This window comes from Martes martes, assembly GCF_963455335.1.
Source record: "Martes martes genome assembly, contig: scaffold_81, whole genome shotgun sequence".
In the NCBI taxonomy this organism is placed as follows: domain Eukaryota; kingdom Metazoa; phylum Chordata; class Mammalia; order Carnivora; family Mustelidae; genus Martes; species Martes martes.
Window position 1 is genome coordinate 240424 of NW_027666271.1, and position 17573 is coordinate 257996.

Sequence of the window (17573 nt, forward strand, 5' to 3'; positions counted from 1 at the left end):
GATTCCATTTATGAGAAATAAACTAGTAAAGGTAAATCCATCCATGTCATATTGATGGTTACCAGGGACCAAGGGGAGGGCAGAATGGGGAACAACTCCTTAGTGAATACAAGGTTTTATTTTGGGGTGATGAAATGTTCTGGAACTAGAAAGTGGTGGTGTTTGCACAACACTGTGACTACACTAAATACCACTAGATTGTTCACTTTGAAATGGTTAATTTTATGTTATGTGAATTTCACTTAAATAAAAAAAATACTTTCAACTGAGAAGTGACTTGAATAGGGCTGATTTGATTCATAACTGAACAGTGAATTTAAATGGACCTTGCTTTACTAGGTTTGGTCATTTAAATTATTTTAAATGCCCTGGGGAAAACATCTGTAACTTTATATTGTGAATTCTTCTTGCTTTGTGGATTTAAAACTTAGGCCTATTACTTTATTTAAATTTATAGGATTAGGGGTTATAGTTTTATTTCAGACCATGACATTTATGAAAATTCTTCAGTGATTTATCATTTTTCTCTGTCTAAATTCCTGGTCTAGATAATTCACTTACCTCAAAAAGCTTCAGCAAATCACACACTGAATAAAGGGCAGATATAATTCCTTCCCAGTGAAATCCTCTAGGGATGAAGTAAGTACCTGTGAGATGTGTGCCACTCTCCTCTCTGTTTAGTCTGCGCTCCACTCTTGGTGGTACATTTCCATACATGCATTTGTGGATCAGTCACTTACGAACAGACCAGAACACAGCACTTAGGCTTTACCCTGCAATGCATTCTATGAAATGGTGGCTGTGCCTCGTTTCCTTCTGAGGAGGCTCAGGAGCCCTGACCTCCCCTTCTGCTTTCACCAGTTCTGCTGCCATCGCTGTTGCGGTGGGTCTGAGGGCTTTGGGTTCTCCTGGCGGGTGGTTCCTGCATCCCGTGAGTGGAGGCAGGCAGCTGGGGGAGCACTGACATTAAGGATGGGAGAGGGAGGAGGGGTGAGGGCACCTAGGAGAATCAGGACTAGTCTGTTCCCTTCCACCGCCTCCCAGTGACCCTTCCGGCTTTCACTGCTTTTTTCCCCCCTTGTGTGATAGAATGAGTGAGAATGGAAGAGGAAGGCAGATCTGGATTCAAACTCTGAACTCAAGATTAAGTTCAGGTCCGAAGAGATTGAGAAACAAACATTTGTTTTCTCTTTGTGTGAAGGAGAGCTGCCACTTACTCTGTCATGCTGTTGTGTGAATTAAGTTGCATCTGCAGAGTAATCCGGACTTGGTGCTGGGGCATTGTACGTGGGACTTCGGGGTTGCCTCTCTTCTCTCCACCATCTTTCCTTCCCTTGCCCCCTCCACCGAAGAGGAGGAAGCGGAGGAGAGTCCTGCTAACCGGGAGAAGAAAGGGAAAGGGCTTGACAGGTTCTTAAGTGCAGTGGTTGGCAGCACTCCGGGGTCTCCACAGCTGGCTCAGCACGCATGGCAAAATGGAAGGCCTGTTCCTCGGCCTCCTCACCTCCCGTTAGCCCTGCGCTTGCTTTCTCCTTTGCTCCTCTGTTCTGCTCTTCGCCTGTACCTGCTTGTGCCTCCAGATGAACTTTGCAACCAAAAACTACATTTTCTGCGAGCTACTGTTGGCTAGTTAGTTGATTTGAGAATGAAATCGGAATGCCTAACTGGTGAGACTTTTATGAGCCTTTGCAGGTGAGAGGAGGGTTTCCATTGCAGGAGGTGGTCCTAGCATGACGTATCAGAGCCCCGGGGGGGTGACCTGGTGTGGGCTCTCAGGGTCTGAGAGGAGGGAGGGAATTTTCCCTGCAGAGGGAAATCCCGGCGTGGAGTGTGAGCTTGGGGGTGATGAGGGGCACCCGCACGTGTTTAGGGGTGCTCTGTCACAGGGTGTCAGAGGTTGGGGAGGGCACCCATACAGGATGACAGAGCCCAAGTAGGCTGGTGTCCCTGGAGGGATGGCCTGGCATGGGTATCAGAAGTCAGTGGGGAGGGAGGTAGGGCAGTCCAGAATGGGGAGTCACCTAAGCAGGAGGGTGGCTCTGGATAGGGTAGGAGTGTCAGATCATTTCCAGGGGATTGGTCCATTGAAGGTGATGGGGGCCATTTGCAGTTACAGGAAGGGGAGAAAAATGAAGATGAACAGGGTTGTTGCATTGCGGTTGGACTTGCCAGTGGACGATCAGTGCGGCCTCATGGTTTTTGACACAAAGTTATCGCAGCAGATCTCGATGTAAAGGCGGGTGTAGGTAACTGTGTATATGTACCTGTATGCATAATGCGCACTTACAGTCCTTGCCCTGTCCGTTGGGAGCGTGACACCCCAGCGGCAGGGAGTATATTCAGCACCAGATCGGTATTTCTAAATACAATTTCCCACTAATAGGGACCCAGGCTCCTTGGGGGAGAAGCTGACTGCAGGGTAGGGGAGGGGAAGTTCCAGGCTCATTCTGTGCGTGTGGTACTGCCGGAGTGCAAGGAAGTGCCCCAAGAATGATGGGTACATGTCAAAAAGACCCAGAAGCCTCCGAGGGCTTTCCCACCAATCAGGGACAATCTCAGTGTCCGGAGAATGATTGTAGTGGACCCTACACAGAATAAAATAGAACAATCTTGAGTCCAAACTGATAGGAATCCGTAGATGAATAATCTTTCTTGGCAAGGAACAGGCTATTTTCCCTAGTTTCAAACTTAGCTTCCCACAAAATACTTATTAGTTAAAAGGGAAAAGAGTGATGTTAGAGTCAGAGAGCCCTGGCAGACACCATCCTGACCAGTGGTCATCGGAACGTGACCAGCAATGGGGCAGACAAGGTCTAGGCCACCTGGTAGCCTGCAGAGAGAAGTGTGAAGCATTGCTTCTGTGATGCTCCTGCCTTGTGGACGTGACGGACGAAGCTGGGCCAAAGCTGAGTTCCTGTTTCCCCGCCAGCCTGCCCCAGCTGCGGCCTTCTCCACCACAGGCAGTGCCCGCTCTGCCGTTCCAGTTCTCAGGCTAAAACTCAGATCGGCCTTGAGTCCTCTCTGCCCCCGCCCTCAGGCAGTCCTGTGGGTTCTGTCCTCAGAATCTGCTCCGTTTCAGAAGGTGACGTTTGTGAAACGGTGCTTTAATCCGAGGGGCACTTCAGTAGGTCTGTAAGCCATGGCCACTACTGCCCTATTTCGACTTGACTCAGGGCCTTACCTTAGGGACCCCTTGCCAGCGTTGACCTGCACTGCTCCGGCCTTCTGTGAGTAGCTGTCACCCTAGGTGCCCACGGGCAGTGCGAGAGGGTGACAGCATCTTGTCCGAACATCCTGAGCCCAGTCATGGTACCTGGAATACTTACAGTAGGTTCTGGAAGTGTTTTGTTGAGAGTTGGCGTCGTTGTTATGGTGACCATACATTCAGGCTTTTCTGGATCGTTGATTTCAAATACTTTACCTATTTGTCCTCATAAGCTCAGTTTTTTGTCAGATTACAGGACCCAGTTTTTGATTTGGAAACTATGGTTGGTCTTCTGGCTGGTTGTGTGGTGAGTGTCATGTGAGCTGAGAAGAGAGGGATTGACTACTGAGAGGAATGTGGAGAGTGGTGGTTCGCAGGGCAAATGACATAAAGGGGACCCTAGGGACAGAGCTGACTGTGCCCTGGAGCACAGAGCGATGAAACGCATTGAGGTTTGGTGTACAAGAAGACTGGGTACGTGGCACTGTATGTGGGAGTCTGTCGTGGCGAGAGGAGCCTTGCACACATACTGGAACAGCTGTGCAGGACCTGGAATGGTGAGCTTGTGGGTTTGATCCTGTTTTTAGCATTGGAAGGCAGAAATGGTAGTGGTTGGGGTAAGTTCCTCACTTGACTTGCAAGGACAAAACCAGAGAAACGTGCTTCAGGCCACTGGCTGGTAGTTGCCAGAGTTGGCGGTGGACCGGGGTAGACATTGTTCCTAGTGCTTTTCCCAGGAAACGTGCCCACTCAGCTTCTAAGCCTTCTTCTGTGTCTGATTTGAGTTGTATTTTTGGTATGTATGATATGGTCTACATTTGAACTTTATCAATGATTCACTGAACAGAGAGGTTTCATGGTTGTTTTGGCTTTTAAGTAGGAAAACACTTCTTTTGGTTGCCACAAGATGGCATTGGTCTCAAAGTTACTCTAGTGGATGTTTATTTCCAGCGTTTAGTATGCATTTTTTCCTTATGTCTTCTTACATTTATTTTCATGTTGTTCCTATATTGACTTTAATGGAATGGATATTAAATTAAGGTTCCATCTATAATGTTGGTGAGGTTTTCTTTTCCTTTCCCTTTTAGTCTTAAAAAAATTTTTTTAAAAAAATCTTTAAAAAATTAGATAAAAAATTTTTGAACATTTCAGACATGTATAAGTGAGAGTGTGAAAGCCCACTCTCCTGTGGCATTGTTATATATTATGCTAGGTTTTTTTTTTTTTTTTTTTGGTACCTCTGTTTTCCTGTGTACATAAATGCATTTTTTGGGTGTGTGTGTGTGTGTGTGTGTGTGTGTAAGCATGTATTCTATTTATTGTCCATGCTTTCTCAGTTTTTGTTTTTTTACTTAATTTATTTTTGACATCTTTCTGTATTAGTATTTATTAGCAGTATCTTATTTTTAAAAATGACAAGGCAGTGTTTTAAATAGCTTAATAGTAGAATATTTAATAGTTAGATACTGTTAGCTAGTCTAATTTATTTTACCTTTACCTCTTTTAAGAGGTAGCTGACCAATGGCTTTGCTGAGTTTTTTTCCTTGAAATAACCATTTTGAATTGGTTTTTCATATTGTTTTCACAAGTATTTTTTTTTCACCTGAATCAGTTTTTGCATTGCTGTTAGGATGTATTTGCCAGTTGTTAATGAAATGCAATTGTGGAATAAATATTTAAATTTAAAAGAGGAGAGAAACTATGGCTTATTCTTTGTAAAATGTGCAAAGTACTTTGTCTTCTGTATGTGATTCTTCTAGGGCCTGCTCGTTCGAGTTACTGACCTTTTTCACAGAGTGAGGAGTTTTGGAGTATACCTAATTGAACTTGTAGTATCATACAGATAACATTTGTCTCCCAACTATACGTATTTAATGAAAATCTTATGTAACTCTTTTGGATTAAAAGATTTAAGAGTTTTTGTCCTTTTTGAATTCCTACTGTATTCCTTGCTTTTTCCAGTTGCTGGTGACAATGATCTCTTCCAGGTTGTTCTTGAGCACGTTCACCCTGGCAGTTTCAGCTGGGGCTGTTCTGCTTTTACCCTTTTCAATAATCAGCAATGAAATCCTGCTTTCTTTTCCTCAAAACTACTACATTCAGTGGCTAAATGGCTCCCTGATTCATGGTCAGTATATATTGCTTAATAATGAATGTTTTCATGTTTTTCTGCACTGTATTTTTAGATTTGCCTTTTCTTAATTTCCTTCATAATTTGCATCTTCCTCCATGAGTCCTTCATAAAATCAGAAAACCAGATTTTACTTACTATTCCTGTTCTTAGTTGTGACAGCCTTTTCTGTTTTACTTAATCAAGAACCAGTCTTTATACTTAATAATGATTTTGATAAGTAAGTTCTCATTTAAATATGTATCAAGAGAATTTTGGTTTATCTGGATATGTCAAAAGAACTCAACCTCCATTTAAGACCTAAAAACACTAGCCGTAGTTTTCTACTTCATTTATTTTCTCTTAGTTACTTTTTTCATTTAAGAATGTGTAATTGAAGGGGGAAAAAACTCTTTTGTTAAGTATGAACTTTAAAATTAACGTGGTTAAAAAAGTGACTTACTTGCTGTGGGCAACATGGTATATTGCTTGGAGGCCAAGTAGACCTGCATTCCAATCTTGACTCTACCATTTTCTAGAAATTTTTGATGAAGTAGGACATTTTAATTTTAATTTATAAAATATAAGATCTAATACATAGATCTTTTTTATATGTTTCATTTCCTCCCCCCTTTTATTCTTATTGAATTATGATTTCTTTATATGCGAAACATCAGCTTTTTATTAGATTTTTGTAAATATGTCCTGGTTATTTTTCTTTTTAACTTTATTTGCTTTCTTGATTGACAAAATTATTAACATTTGTATTTTGCCCAGTGTGCAGTCTTTTTTCTTCCTTTGGTTTTTCTAATTGTTCTGTGTTTAGAGGATCCTTTCCCTTCCTGAGATGTGACAAATAATCCCTTCCCCTCCCTCATTTTCTAAAGATGACTTTGTGCATAACTCTTTATCTGGAATTTATATAGATGGCTACCTTTTCTCTCACTCCTTTGTGTTTAAAGAAATGCTATGTTTGCTGTAGAATATTTGGAAAACAATATACAGTGAAGAAAATTAATGTTACCCAGAACCCTACAACTCACAGAGCTATTGGGAATACTGTGGCCTGTAGCCTTCAGTAAGGTGTATTCCTGTGGATACATAACCAGATGGAAACCTTCATGGACTCACTGATAATTTGTATTTTCCTAAATCAGCATATAAGGGGGAGGTTTCCATGCCATTAACTACTTTTCTGTGCAATTTACAGTAGTGCCTGAAGCTGTTATAAGCATGGATTGTTCCCATTTTTTTTTAACTAAAAAAGCTACATCTTTACAAATAAATATTTGTCCTTAGGATAAATTTCTGCAGTTTACTTTCCAGGTAAGCACACTTCAAAAGTTTTGAGAAGATATTTCCTGATTCCAAAAAGCTGTGTGAATTCCACTAGTGGTTTCACTTTCAGGGGTGGGATGGGGGAGGGGCTCGTCTTCCCAGAATGCATCTTCATCAACTGTGGGCGGTACTTAAAACGTGCCAATTCAAGGGGTGCCTGGGTGGCACAGCCAGTTAAGTGTCCGAGTCTTGGTTTCTGCTCAGGTCATGGTTTCAGGGTCATGAGCTTGAGCATCGGGTTCCATGCTCGGTGCGATCTACTTGGATTCTCTCTCTCTGCCCCACCCCCAAACAAATCTTTAAAACAATCATTCCAATTCAAAAACGTGAAACATTTCTCCTTGTAAATGTACATTTCTTTAATTACTAGTATGGTAGACATTTACAACATTTACAAAACATACTCGGAGGTCATTCATAGTTTTTGTTTTTTTTAAAGGTTTTATTCATTTATTTGACAGAGAGACACACAGCGAGAGGGGGAACAGAAACAGGGGGAAGTGGAGAGGGAGAAGCAGGCTCCCCGCTGAGCAGGGAGCCCGAAGCGGGGCTTGATCCCGGGAACCTGGAATCATGACCTGAGCCGAAGGCAAACACTTAATGTCTGAGCCGCCATAGTTACTTTTTTAGTAAACTGCCTGCCTGTGTTTCCTTTGCCCATTTTTACAGTGTTTTTTCCCCCTTTTTCTTTTTTTAAATTACATTTTTAATTCTTGTTTGTTAACATACAGTATGATATTAGTTTCAGGTGTACGATATAGTGATTCAGCACTCCGTACACCACCCCGTGCTCATCACGATAAGTGTACTTCTTCATCCCCATCACCTATCTCACTCATCCCCCAACCACTCCTTCCCTTCTGGTAACCACCAGTTTGTTCTCTATAGTTAAGAGTCTGTTTCCTGTGTTTCCTGGTTTGCCCCTCAACTCTTGTTCGCTTGTGCATGTTTTGTTTCTTAAATTCCACATATGAGTGAAATCATAGGATCTTTGTCTTTCTCTGAGTGACTTATTTCTCCTAGCATTATATTCTCACTCCATCCATGTTGTTGCAGATGGCAAGATTTCATTCCTTTTTACACCTGCTTTTTTTTTTTTAAGTAATCAGTTGTTTATCAGGTTAATTGCAGACACTTTCCTCCCATATGTCCTTTAATACTGCTTAAACTGTTTATTGACATGAAAAATTTTAACATTTTAGTTTAATCATATATTTGAATTTGGCCTTTGTGGTTTCCATTGTGCTTGAAAGTAGAAACAAATGGAGTCATGATGCTCTGAAGACCAAGTGAATTCAGCAACATTAGAACTAATTATTAAATGAATAATTTAATAATGACTTAACTTTTTGCTTAGCAATTGAAAAAAACTCAAATAAGCAAACTGAAATTGATAGAAAAAATAAATCTTCTACTGAAAAGTCCGCTGTTACTATGAAAGGCAGGAAACAACCTGGAAAGTAAAGGCTATGAATGTTTTGGTGAGTTATTTTTAGATGACTTGTTATTTGTTATTAAAAATATGTGAATAATATATAATTTAGAAAACGTTTTTTATATGTGTTGTCTAAAATGTTTGAGGAGGACTGTTTGGCATGGTTCCGCTTGGCCCTACCTTTCTGTAAAGCTGTAGGTACTATGGCACAGATGTTTTGCAGGGTTGGGCTCCAGGTGTTTTTACCAGCAGTGCAGGTGATTTCAAGCTGGGCTAACCAGTATGACAGGTCAACTGGCCTTTGTTTCCAGTTTCGCTGAGTAGAAATTGCGTGCTATACTTGATGACCTTCACATACTCTAAATCAAGGTCATTTCTTTTATTCTATTTATGGACTGGAAGTAAGAGCTACTAACACATGACATGCCATATATTTGGAGGCCTTAACTCTGGAAGTAAATATATTTGTTTTATTGGTAGTCTTTCTCATGATGATGTAAAGTGTGCATGTAAGCTCGAATATTTTGTTTATAAATTAGGGCTTAGAGCAATGATTCCCACATAGTTGATTGCCTAATAAATGTGTTGAATGAGAATGTAATAAGCAATAATTTTGAACTCCAGTAAACCACATCCTCTGAAAGTCGGGGAACTAGAGGAAGAACCTTCTAGATGATGTCACTGCTTCTAAATGTACTCTTGGGAATAGGTTTCAGGAGGCCTGGGGTGCAAGCCTCGGAAATTTTCCTTGAGGGTTTTATGACCCCTGGCTTTGTTTCTGTTAAATCTTTGGTATGTCTGTATCCTTTGCTGCATGTAGTGAATTTCATGAATCTTTAAATTCATCTTTCTCTTCTAAATTCATAGCTTTCTTTAACCTTGTCAATGACATTCGAGGGAGTGATTATTAGTCCCTAAGATTGTCTTGGGTTGAAGATTTTTCAGCCTTAGACATGCTTGCTTCTTGGCTTTTAAAAAATCATTAATGGGCTCAAATTATGGTGATACTAAGACATGCCCTGAGTCATGTCCTGTTTTCTAGACACACTCTTCCTCACCTCCATTGTGGAGGAGCAGTCCAGGTTCCACTTGGTGGTCAGGACTCCCTTCCTTGCTGGTTGAGAGGCTGGAGGACCACAGAGTGCTGGGCAGCAGTCTGAGCTTCCAGGTCCGTGGAATCACTGTTGTGTCTCCTGGTGGATGTGTTCCTCCCTTTGGAGCTAGAACCTCTAGCCTAGCAGCACTAGTTTCTAAGGTTATAGGAATAGGAGGCAGAAGGTTTGCTAGGGGTCAGTAGGGATACTAGTCAGTGCTACCACTTGCATTTCTGCCCCTTGATTCCTGGGCCTGTGAACCCTGGCTATGGGAGAAATGCCACCATGTATTGAACACAGATTCAGGGTAAATACAACTTCTTGAGTACCTTTCTTCAGCCCTGCGAGGTATTACCTCCTAGCTAGTACCATAACTGAGTCTTCAAAAGGGCATTCTGTTGAACCAGCTGCTTCAGGACGGCGGGAAACATGCATGGCCAGTGAATTCCAAGGGCATGGGCCCATTGTTGTTCTGCTGTGAGGTATTTCCTAGATCAGAAGCACTCCTGTGATGATGGTGGACAAGGCATTCTGAAAGTCCGCAGATAGTAGTTTTGGCAGCAGCTCACCTTGCGTTCAAGGTGAATCTGTACCCAGAGTAAGTGGCTGTTCCAGTGAGGACAAAATGTTGCCCTCTGCATGATGGGAGTGGCCCATTTCACTGAACCCACCACCAGGTAGCTGGCTAATCTCCCCTGGGAGTGGTGCCATAGTGAGGTCTCAGTGTTGGTTTTTGCTGCGGGCAATTAGGCACGCAGTGGTAACCGTAGCCAGATGAGTCCGATGAGTAGAGGTGCACATAGCTGAGCCCATGCCTAATCTCCACCCTGCCATCATGACCACTTTGTTTATGAGCTCATTGGACCAGGACAGGGGTGCTGGGGAAAGAGGCTGACTGGTGTCCTGTCCACTTGATTATTAAACTCCTCCTTTGCCAGTGTCCTCTTTTGACGAGCAGTCACATGGGACATGTATATCTTCACATTTTTTTCCCCATTCAGAGAGTTCTGTCTGTATACCTCTGCCCCAAATTCCCTTGCTACCAGTTTTCTAGTCATTTCTTCCTGACCATCTGGCACATCACTGGACACAACGCATGAATTTATAATCCCATGTCTGGCCATTTCTCCTCCCAAGCAAAGTGAACGGCCAGGAGCCTCGGGAGGATTTCCCTTCACTGCTGTCCTTCCGGGATGTTTCAGGGGGGCCCTAGTGCTGTGGCGTCCACTCTGGGTGCTGTTGTGCAGAACCATCTGTAAACCAGGCTGGAGTCTTCCCTCTGTCAGCTGACTGTAAGGAACTCCCTATGAGGCCCCAGGTGCAAGTTGGGGGAGAGAAGTAGTAGAGTAGGAGTGGGGACCATGGGCATTTGGGCCACTTGTTCATGTGACTTACTCGTACCTTCAGGGCCTGCTTGGGCTTGATCACGTCCGTACCACTTCTGTTGGATGGTGGAGTGCTGCTGCACATCCGGTGTTATGACTCGGTGGGTCAGATGACAAATACCCTGTTCACGATGGGCAGCTCCAGTCACGTGGTAACTTGGTGGCTCATGATGAAGTGTTCAGTCTCTTTGAAGGCCCAGTAACAGGCCAAGATCTGTTTCTTAAAAGAGACTGGTTATCTGTTATCTTCCTGTATGTCCCAGAGGGGCAGGGGCTGTAGTGCTGTAGGGCTTTGCTCTAAAGTCCTAAGGGCCTGTGCCGTGATCTGTCTCTAGTGCCTGCCAAAGGCTCCAACCAGCATCCCTGTCTGCCATGGACACTTAAGGCACCAGTGGATTTGTGGACCCGGTGGCCTGAGGAGGGGAGCAGCTTGCACAGCAGCCTATACTTGTCGCAGAACCTTCTTTTGTTCTGGACCCCACCGTACACTGGCAGCTCTGGGCGTCACTCGGTAAATGAGCTGGAGTAACACATCCAGAGGGGTCGGTGAGGAATATGTTACCTCCAAAATCCCAAGAAGCCCGTGGACAGTTGTTCCTCTCTTGGTTGTAGGAGGAGCCCGATTCAACAGCTCATCCTTCTCCTGAGAGCTCTCCATGTGCTCCACACCACTAGACCCCTAGAACTTTGACTGACGTAGAAGGCCCCTGAATTATTCTTGGATTGATTCTCCACCTCTGACATGAAAATGTCTTACCCATAAGCCTGGATACTTGCTACTTCTCACTCACTAGATCCGGTCAGCACAATGTCATCATTAGAATAGGCCCCTGTGACATTTTGGGGAAGGGAAGGGCCATCAGAATTCCTGCACATTAAATCGTGACACAGGTCTGAAGGGTGGGAGGGCCCTGAGGGAAAACAGTGAGGGCGCTTTGCTGGCCTTGCAGCTGCGAGTAAACTTGCGGTGGGTCTTAGGGACAGAGATGGAGACAGAGGCCAGGAGTCACACACCAGGTACCAGTGTGTTAATTTACTCAAGCATTGAAACCACATCTGGAACAGCAGCTGGAACAACAGCAACAGTGGGGGGTCACCATCGAGTGAGGCTTATGGTAATCAACTGTCATTGTCCTAAGGTCTGTTCTGGGGATGTGGGAGTCACCACTTTTGTGTCTTTCTAACCCTTGATGGTGGCACTAATCTCTGCATTTCTTTCGGGGATGTGGCATGACTTTTGGTTTACTATTTTCCTAGTTAGAGGCAATTCTGGAGGCTTCCACTTGGTGTTTCCCACTGTAGGAGCCCTTACTACACAGGTCAGGGCACCAGAGTGGGAATTCTGTCAGTAGGAATTCTGTCAGGAATTCTATTCCTTGTGAATTCCGGCACTGGGCATGTGACCATAGACCGGGTTTGCAGACCCACTGGGACATCTGTGAGACCTGAGCTAATATTCCATTGACCGGCTGACCTCCATAAGCCCTTCCTCTGACTGGTGGGCCACAGTGGTGTTTTGGGTCTCCTAGATTTAGTGTCAGGTCACAGCCAGTGTTTAGTAGTCTCTGGAAAGTCTGAGGGTTTCCTTTACCCCAGTGCAGTTATATCATCCACATTCGTCAGTCATTTAACATTTTGTAAAACTTAGCAGATTTTCTTGAGTTGTTATTTGTCTTCTTGGTTAAGCCTTTTGTGAATTTATGCCAAATTCTTTGAGGTCTCAGAATATGTCTGAAATTATCTTTATCATTGCTCCAGTACTTTCACACTGAAATTGTCCAGTAAAGATTCATCGTTCAGTGAATAAAAGTTATTTATTGTGTCATTAGCAATACCTTGGTTAAAAGAAGAACTTAATTTGAAAAGAAATAGAATGACTTACCTATAAAATTGTCAGTATGGATGGTTTTGATCGCTTGTGCCTTAGTGTAAATCACATGGATTAGGCCAATATGAGTGTTGATAATGCTTTAGTGTGTTTAAAAATATGTAGTTTGAATTAAATACAGTGTCTGGATTTTGGGCACATGAATTTAAGAGGTTACATGTTAACCAAATTACGGTAGATGGCCACTTCACTTCTGTGGGCCAGAATTGAGTAATGTAAATAAATAAAATATTACTCTTAGTTCTAAATCTGTATCATGTAACAAGATGTATCTCTGTCTACAGTGAGAAAATTATTAAAACAGCTTGAAAAATGTGATGTACAAAAGTGATATCAGAGCTGGAATGAGGCAAAATGGTAATCCTGTGATTATGGGCAGTTTTAGCCCAGTGTCTGTCAGCCAGACGCAGTTGAGCTGTGTCCCATTGCTCCTTAGTGTGGGTATGACATGGCCAGCAACTATAGTTATTCTAGGATGGTACAAAGAGAGCAGAGATGACAAATTCAAATGGTAACTAAAATTTGTATTGTCACTTTTATTGTTAAAATTGGAAAAGGGTGAAAAATGGACAGAAAAAAAAGAAAGCATCAATTTGTATTCACTTTCTTTGTATCTTGTTAAAAACTTAGAAAAATACGAAATCAGTGAGTTCCACAGGTTGAAAAACTGATACACAGGGGATTTTCTTCTCTGGGTGATAGACATGTCTTGGAATGAGATGGTGACTTGTGAATGCACTAAATGCATTGAATTATTCCCTTTCAGTGGTAATTTCACGTTATGTGAGATTAAAGTTAAAAACTAAACAGGAATAAATCTTTGGAGGGTAGGAGAATAATGGTGTTCAGTTGTACCCTTAAATGGTCAGGAAATCGTTCTTCAGTTCTTTAAGGTATCCCCCCACTGGGGGTCAATTTTTGCTAAGCTGTCAATACTTACTTATGAAACAGACAGAGACACCTATTTATAACATGATTGCCTAGTTGACATTTAGTTGTTAAGAGATAGCCACCATGATCTGTGTGGGCTTCTAAGTCCATGCAACATTTGGGTCATTTTCAAGGCTGCCTGGTTTTTGCTTTCTAACAAGCTTTCTGCTTCTTTGCGTGTATGCGCGTGGCTTAGCAACCATGGGTATGTGGGTGGCTCGAACCAGCTTCAGTTTCTACTGCCTGCCTCGGGTAAACCTGGAGTTTATGTGGAGTGCTTATCCCATCCAGATGGCTCTCTGACCTCTCAGAGCTTACAGTTAAATACCTTGCTACTCTTGTTTCCCCTAAACAGCATTGCAACCTCAGGCTAGAGAACTCTGTGTGCTTAGCATGGAGGCCACCTCTTTGACTTACTCTGCCTCAGGTCAGGCAAGTCCCTTCTCTAAGTGACAAGTTTCTGGCATGGGAAGTGAGAGCACAGCACAGACTCACACAGCTCTAACCAAACTTCAGTAATCTTCATGAATAAACCCTTCTTAGTTTGTTGTAGGTCTTCAGAGTCTTTAAAATAATATTATCCAGATTTATAGCCTCGGGGCGGTGAGCCGAGTGGGGGCCCCCGCCACTCTGCCCCGTCAGAGCGGCGCGCCGCCGCACTGAGATTTGAGAGGCTTGGGCCTCGCACATGCACTTTGGGCACCTTTAGTCGCTGGCCCTTTATGCGCAGGCGCAGCCACGCGGGTTTCAGAGGTGCGCAAGCGCATTTGTGCTTGGCGTCATGGTTACGGTTGTTAGGTGCTCCAAGATTCCAAACCATTGTGAGGTCGGTTTGGCTTATCTCTAGCACTGGTGCTGGTGTGTAGAAGCGGTGAAAAGCCCAGTGGAAGGTGAAGTGCTGGTGAAGCCTCTAGGCTTTGCAATGAAGAAGTTTTTTGGTTTCGGGACTGGGAAGGGGCGTCATCCGTGACCTTTCGCAGGGAAGTGATGAATGACTTGAGGGCCCCGCTTGTTAAGAAGGGAGAATTCAACGAGTCCCAGCGGGTGTATAACATCCGAATGAAAGATCTCAAAAAGATCCACAGAGTTGCCGTCATGAACAACATATTGAAAATGCAGCGGTTGCTACTGCTTGGGAAAGACGTGAATAAAAGAGACAAGAAAAAACGGTAATAGAGCTGTAAGGGCCTGCTTAGCCAGAGGGAGTCATTTTGTGAACTTAGATTGACCCTGCCCCTCCCAGAGGAACTTACTTGCAAAGCCCAGTTACAAGGGCGGGTCAGGCCAGGTGAAGACATCCAATCAGTGGGGTGTGCATATATCTACTAGGGTAAATTGAAATTCAGTTGGCCACTCATGTGTAACCTAGCAGTTTTCTCTGTGTGTTGCAGACCTATTGCAATCTCACTGGTCACCTGTGTATAGCCCGGCTAATCTACCTCTATAAAAGTTAGTCTGTTATTTTTAATGGACATCTTTTTATACGATAATGTTATAAAAAAAGATCTATTCCCATAATAGGTCAACTTCTGGGCTACAAATTCTTTCGATAAAATCCAATATATAATTTATATCTGTGTCCACTTTGTATGTATGTTATTTACTGACTGGCTGTCGAAAGAAATTTTGAATTGGGAAGATGGTTCTGTTTGTGATTAGGAAGATATATTTCTGAAAATGTGTACTCTTCTTGTATTTATCGACATTCCATAAAGCAAATAAAATCATCATGGTTTAAAGAATTTTGGGTTACACCTGCTCTCTTTTATCATTGTGATGACATTAAGAAAATTTTTGGAATCACTATAGTGTACACCTGAAAGTAATATAACACTGCATGTTAACTGGAATTAAAATAAAAACTTAAATTTTTATAAGCAGACAAATTTACCCTTCCAGATATCAAAATGTATCTTAAATTTCCACAATTTACACGGTTACTAATAGCTGAAAGGACAGATGAATGAATGGGGCAGAGTAGAAAATGCCAAACACCCAAATATGGTGACATTTCATATTAGTAGGAAAAGGTGAATCATTCATAAGTGGTGGAGAAATATCTGTTATTTATTTTTTATAATAGTATTGAATACTAATATTGATTATTGGTAATTCTTGATTTTCATATGATCTATAAATCTAAATATCTAATAAAATGAAGAAAATAATTTCATTTTTATTTAATATAATGTATATAAAATCTATCATATATAAATATATGATATATTTATGTATAAGATATATAAAATATTATTTAATATATAAAAATATATAAAATACATAATCTATAAAAATAAAACTGGTCCTGTCTATTTGAATCCTGAGCTTCCTTTGGCTTAAATTTCTTGAAAATCAGAGTGAAGAATTACTTAAAAAGAATTCTTCATTATTTTAGCCCTCTTTTCCCATAATGCTTTCAAGAACTAAAATGTATTTAAATGCCAACCATGTGACTAGAACTGCAGTAGAACTGTTGTATGTATATACCATTATTTCAGTTAATGTAAGGCACATTGATTGTGTGATGCCCCACCATTTTATATACCAAGAAGAAATCTTAAAAAATTCTGCCAATTATAGTTGTAAGACATTTTGAATTATAAATTGCATCCCAATGTCAGAGATACTAAAAGGTGACAAAATGAGCCTCCTAGAATCATTGATATATAGTATTCCTGTGAATATTTAAAACATATCTGAGAAGTAGGCATAATTGTATCACTTTACCTAATAGGAGAGTTGTCTTTGTACAGTAGTAGCAATAGTAATAGTTATAATAATAATATGTAACAAACTTTGCATAGATCCTCATTTAAGCATGGTGACGAGGTCTTGTGAGATAACTATTCTTTATTTTATTTTTATTAGTTTTTAGTAATCTCTATAGCCAACACGGGGCTTGAATGCATGACCCTTGAGATCAAGAGTTACATGACCTTCAAACTGAGCAGGGCAGGGGACACGAGATAACTATTTTCATGTCCATTTTGTTGAGGAGGAAATTGAGGATAAGGCTGAGTAATAACTATTAAGTGACAGAGTTAAGTAGGATTTAAACCCAGGTTGAGCTGAATCCTGAGGTCACGCTCTACCTAGTCAGATAGCCCGCTCTTTTACTAGCATGGTGACTAATCACTAATACATATTGTACTTTCGTCAAAAGAAAACTAAATCTTTGTTTTTGAGTCAAAGGAATAAGATGCTATTTAACGTTTACAATTACATGAATTAACTGCATGTTTTGAAGTAGTGCACTATAATTTCCTAAAACGTTCTTTCACTTTCCTAGGACTCCTCTCCATCTGGCCTGTACCATTGGCCATGCCGACATGGTGACTCTTCTTGTACAGAGGAAATGCCAGCTTAATCTCTGTGATAAAGAATGTAGGACTCCTCTAATGAAGGTGTGTGGTAGCAGCTGTGTCTGCCTGAGATGGATTTGATTGAATTACGTAGAATGAAACTTTATTGCATTTAAATGTAACTAATTGGTGAAAACTGTGGCATGCTTGCTTTAAATTCCCAGAACTTACACTCTGTTTCTTGGGATACTACTGACAGGCTATACAATACCAGGAAGAGACATGTGTAACTATTCTCTTAGAACACGGTGCTAATCCACACCTTACGGATAACTTTGGCAATACTGCCCTCCACTATGCTGTTGCTGGTGACAACACGTCAATAGTAGAGAAGCTGATTTTATACCATGCAAATATTGAAGCAAGAAACAAGGTACGTCAACTTTATTGATAAAGTATTTGAAATTTTAAAACATACATGTAAATTTTTTTAGCGACAAAACATTTATTTACGTATTTATTTATATATGTAATAAATAATAAATACTGAATTCGATACATCAAGTCCTATCACCACGGAAACAACTCCAAAGCCAGGGCAGGGAGAACTAGAGATCGACGATGCGCACAGAAAGGGCAGAGTTCTGTTTCCCAGCCACTCTTCCACCCCAGAAGGAGAATCTTCCCATTAGTGCTTGGGAGTGGATGGTGGGCTCAGAGCCCACAAAGGATTGAAGGCCTGGAGGGGAGTGAGGTGATGATGGAGGCTGAGTGCTGTGCAGGGGCTTAGGAAATGGGTGCTGCTGGGAATGGGTAGGAGACCATGACCCAGTGGGGTAACTTGAGTGAGTGCAAGTGGGAGGAGAAAGCAGCAGGTTGCAGGCCC

At 42.0% G+C, this 17573-nt stretch overlaps 1 protein-coding gene across 1 annotated transcript in view; it reads left to right on the forward strand.

Moving 5' to 3' along the window:
* Window positions 1–17573, forward strand: part of LOC308338100 (ankyrin repeat domain-containing protein 26-like) — a 317834-nt gene that overhangs the window by 218575 nt on the left and 81686 nt on the right. The window contains exons 30-31 of the mRNA XM_080831659.1: window positions 16675–16789; window positions 16947–17120. Of these exons, the coding sequence (XP_080687785.1) occupies window positions 16675–16789; window positions 16947–17120 (289 nt within the window). The remainder of the gene's footprint in view (window positions 1–16674; window positions 16790–16946; window positions 17121–17573) is intronic.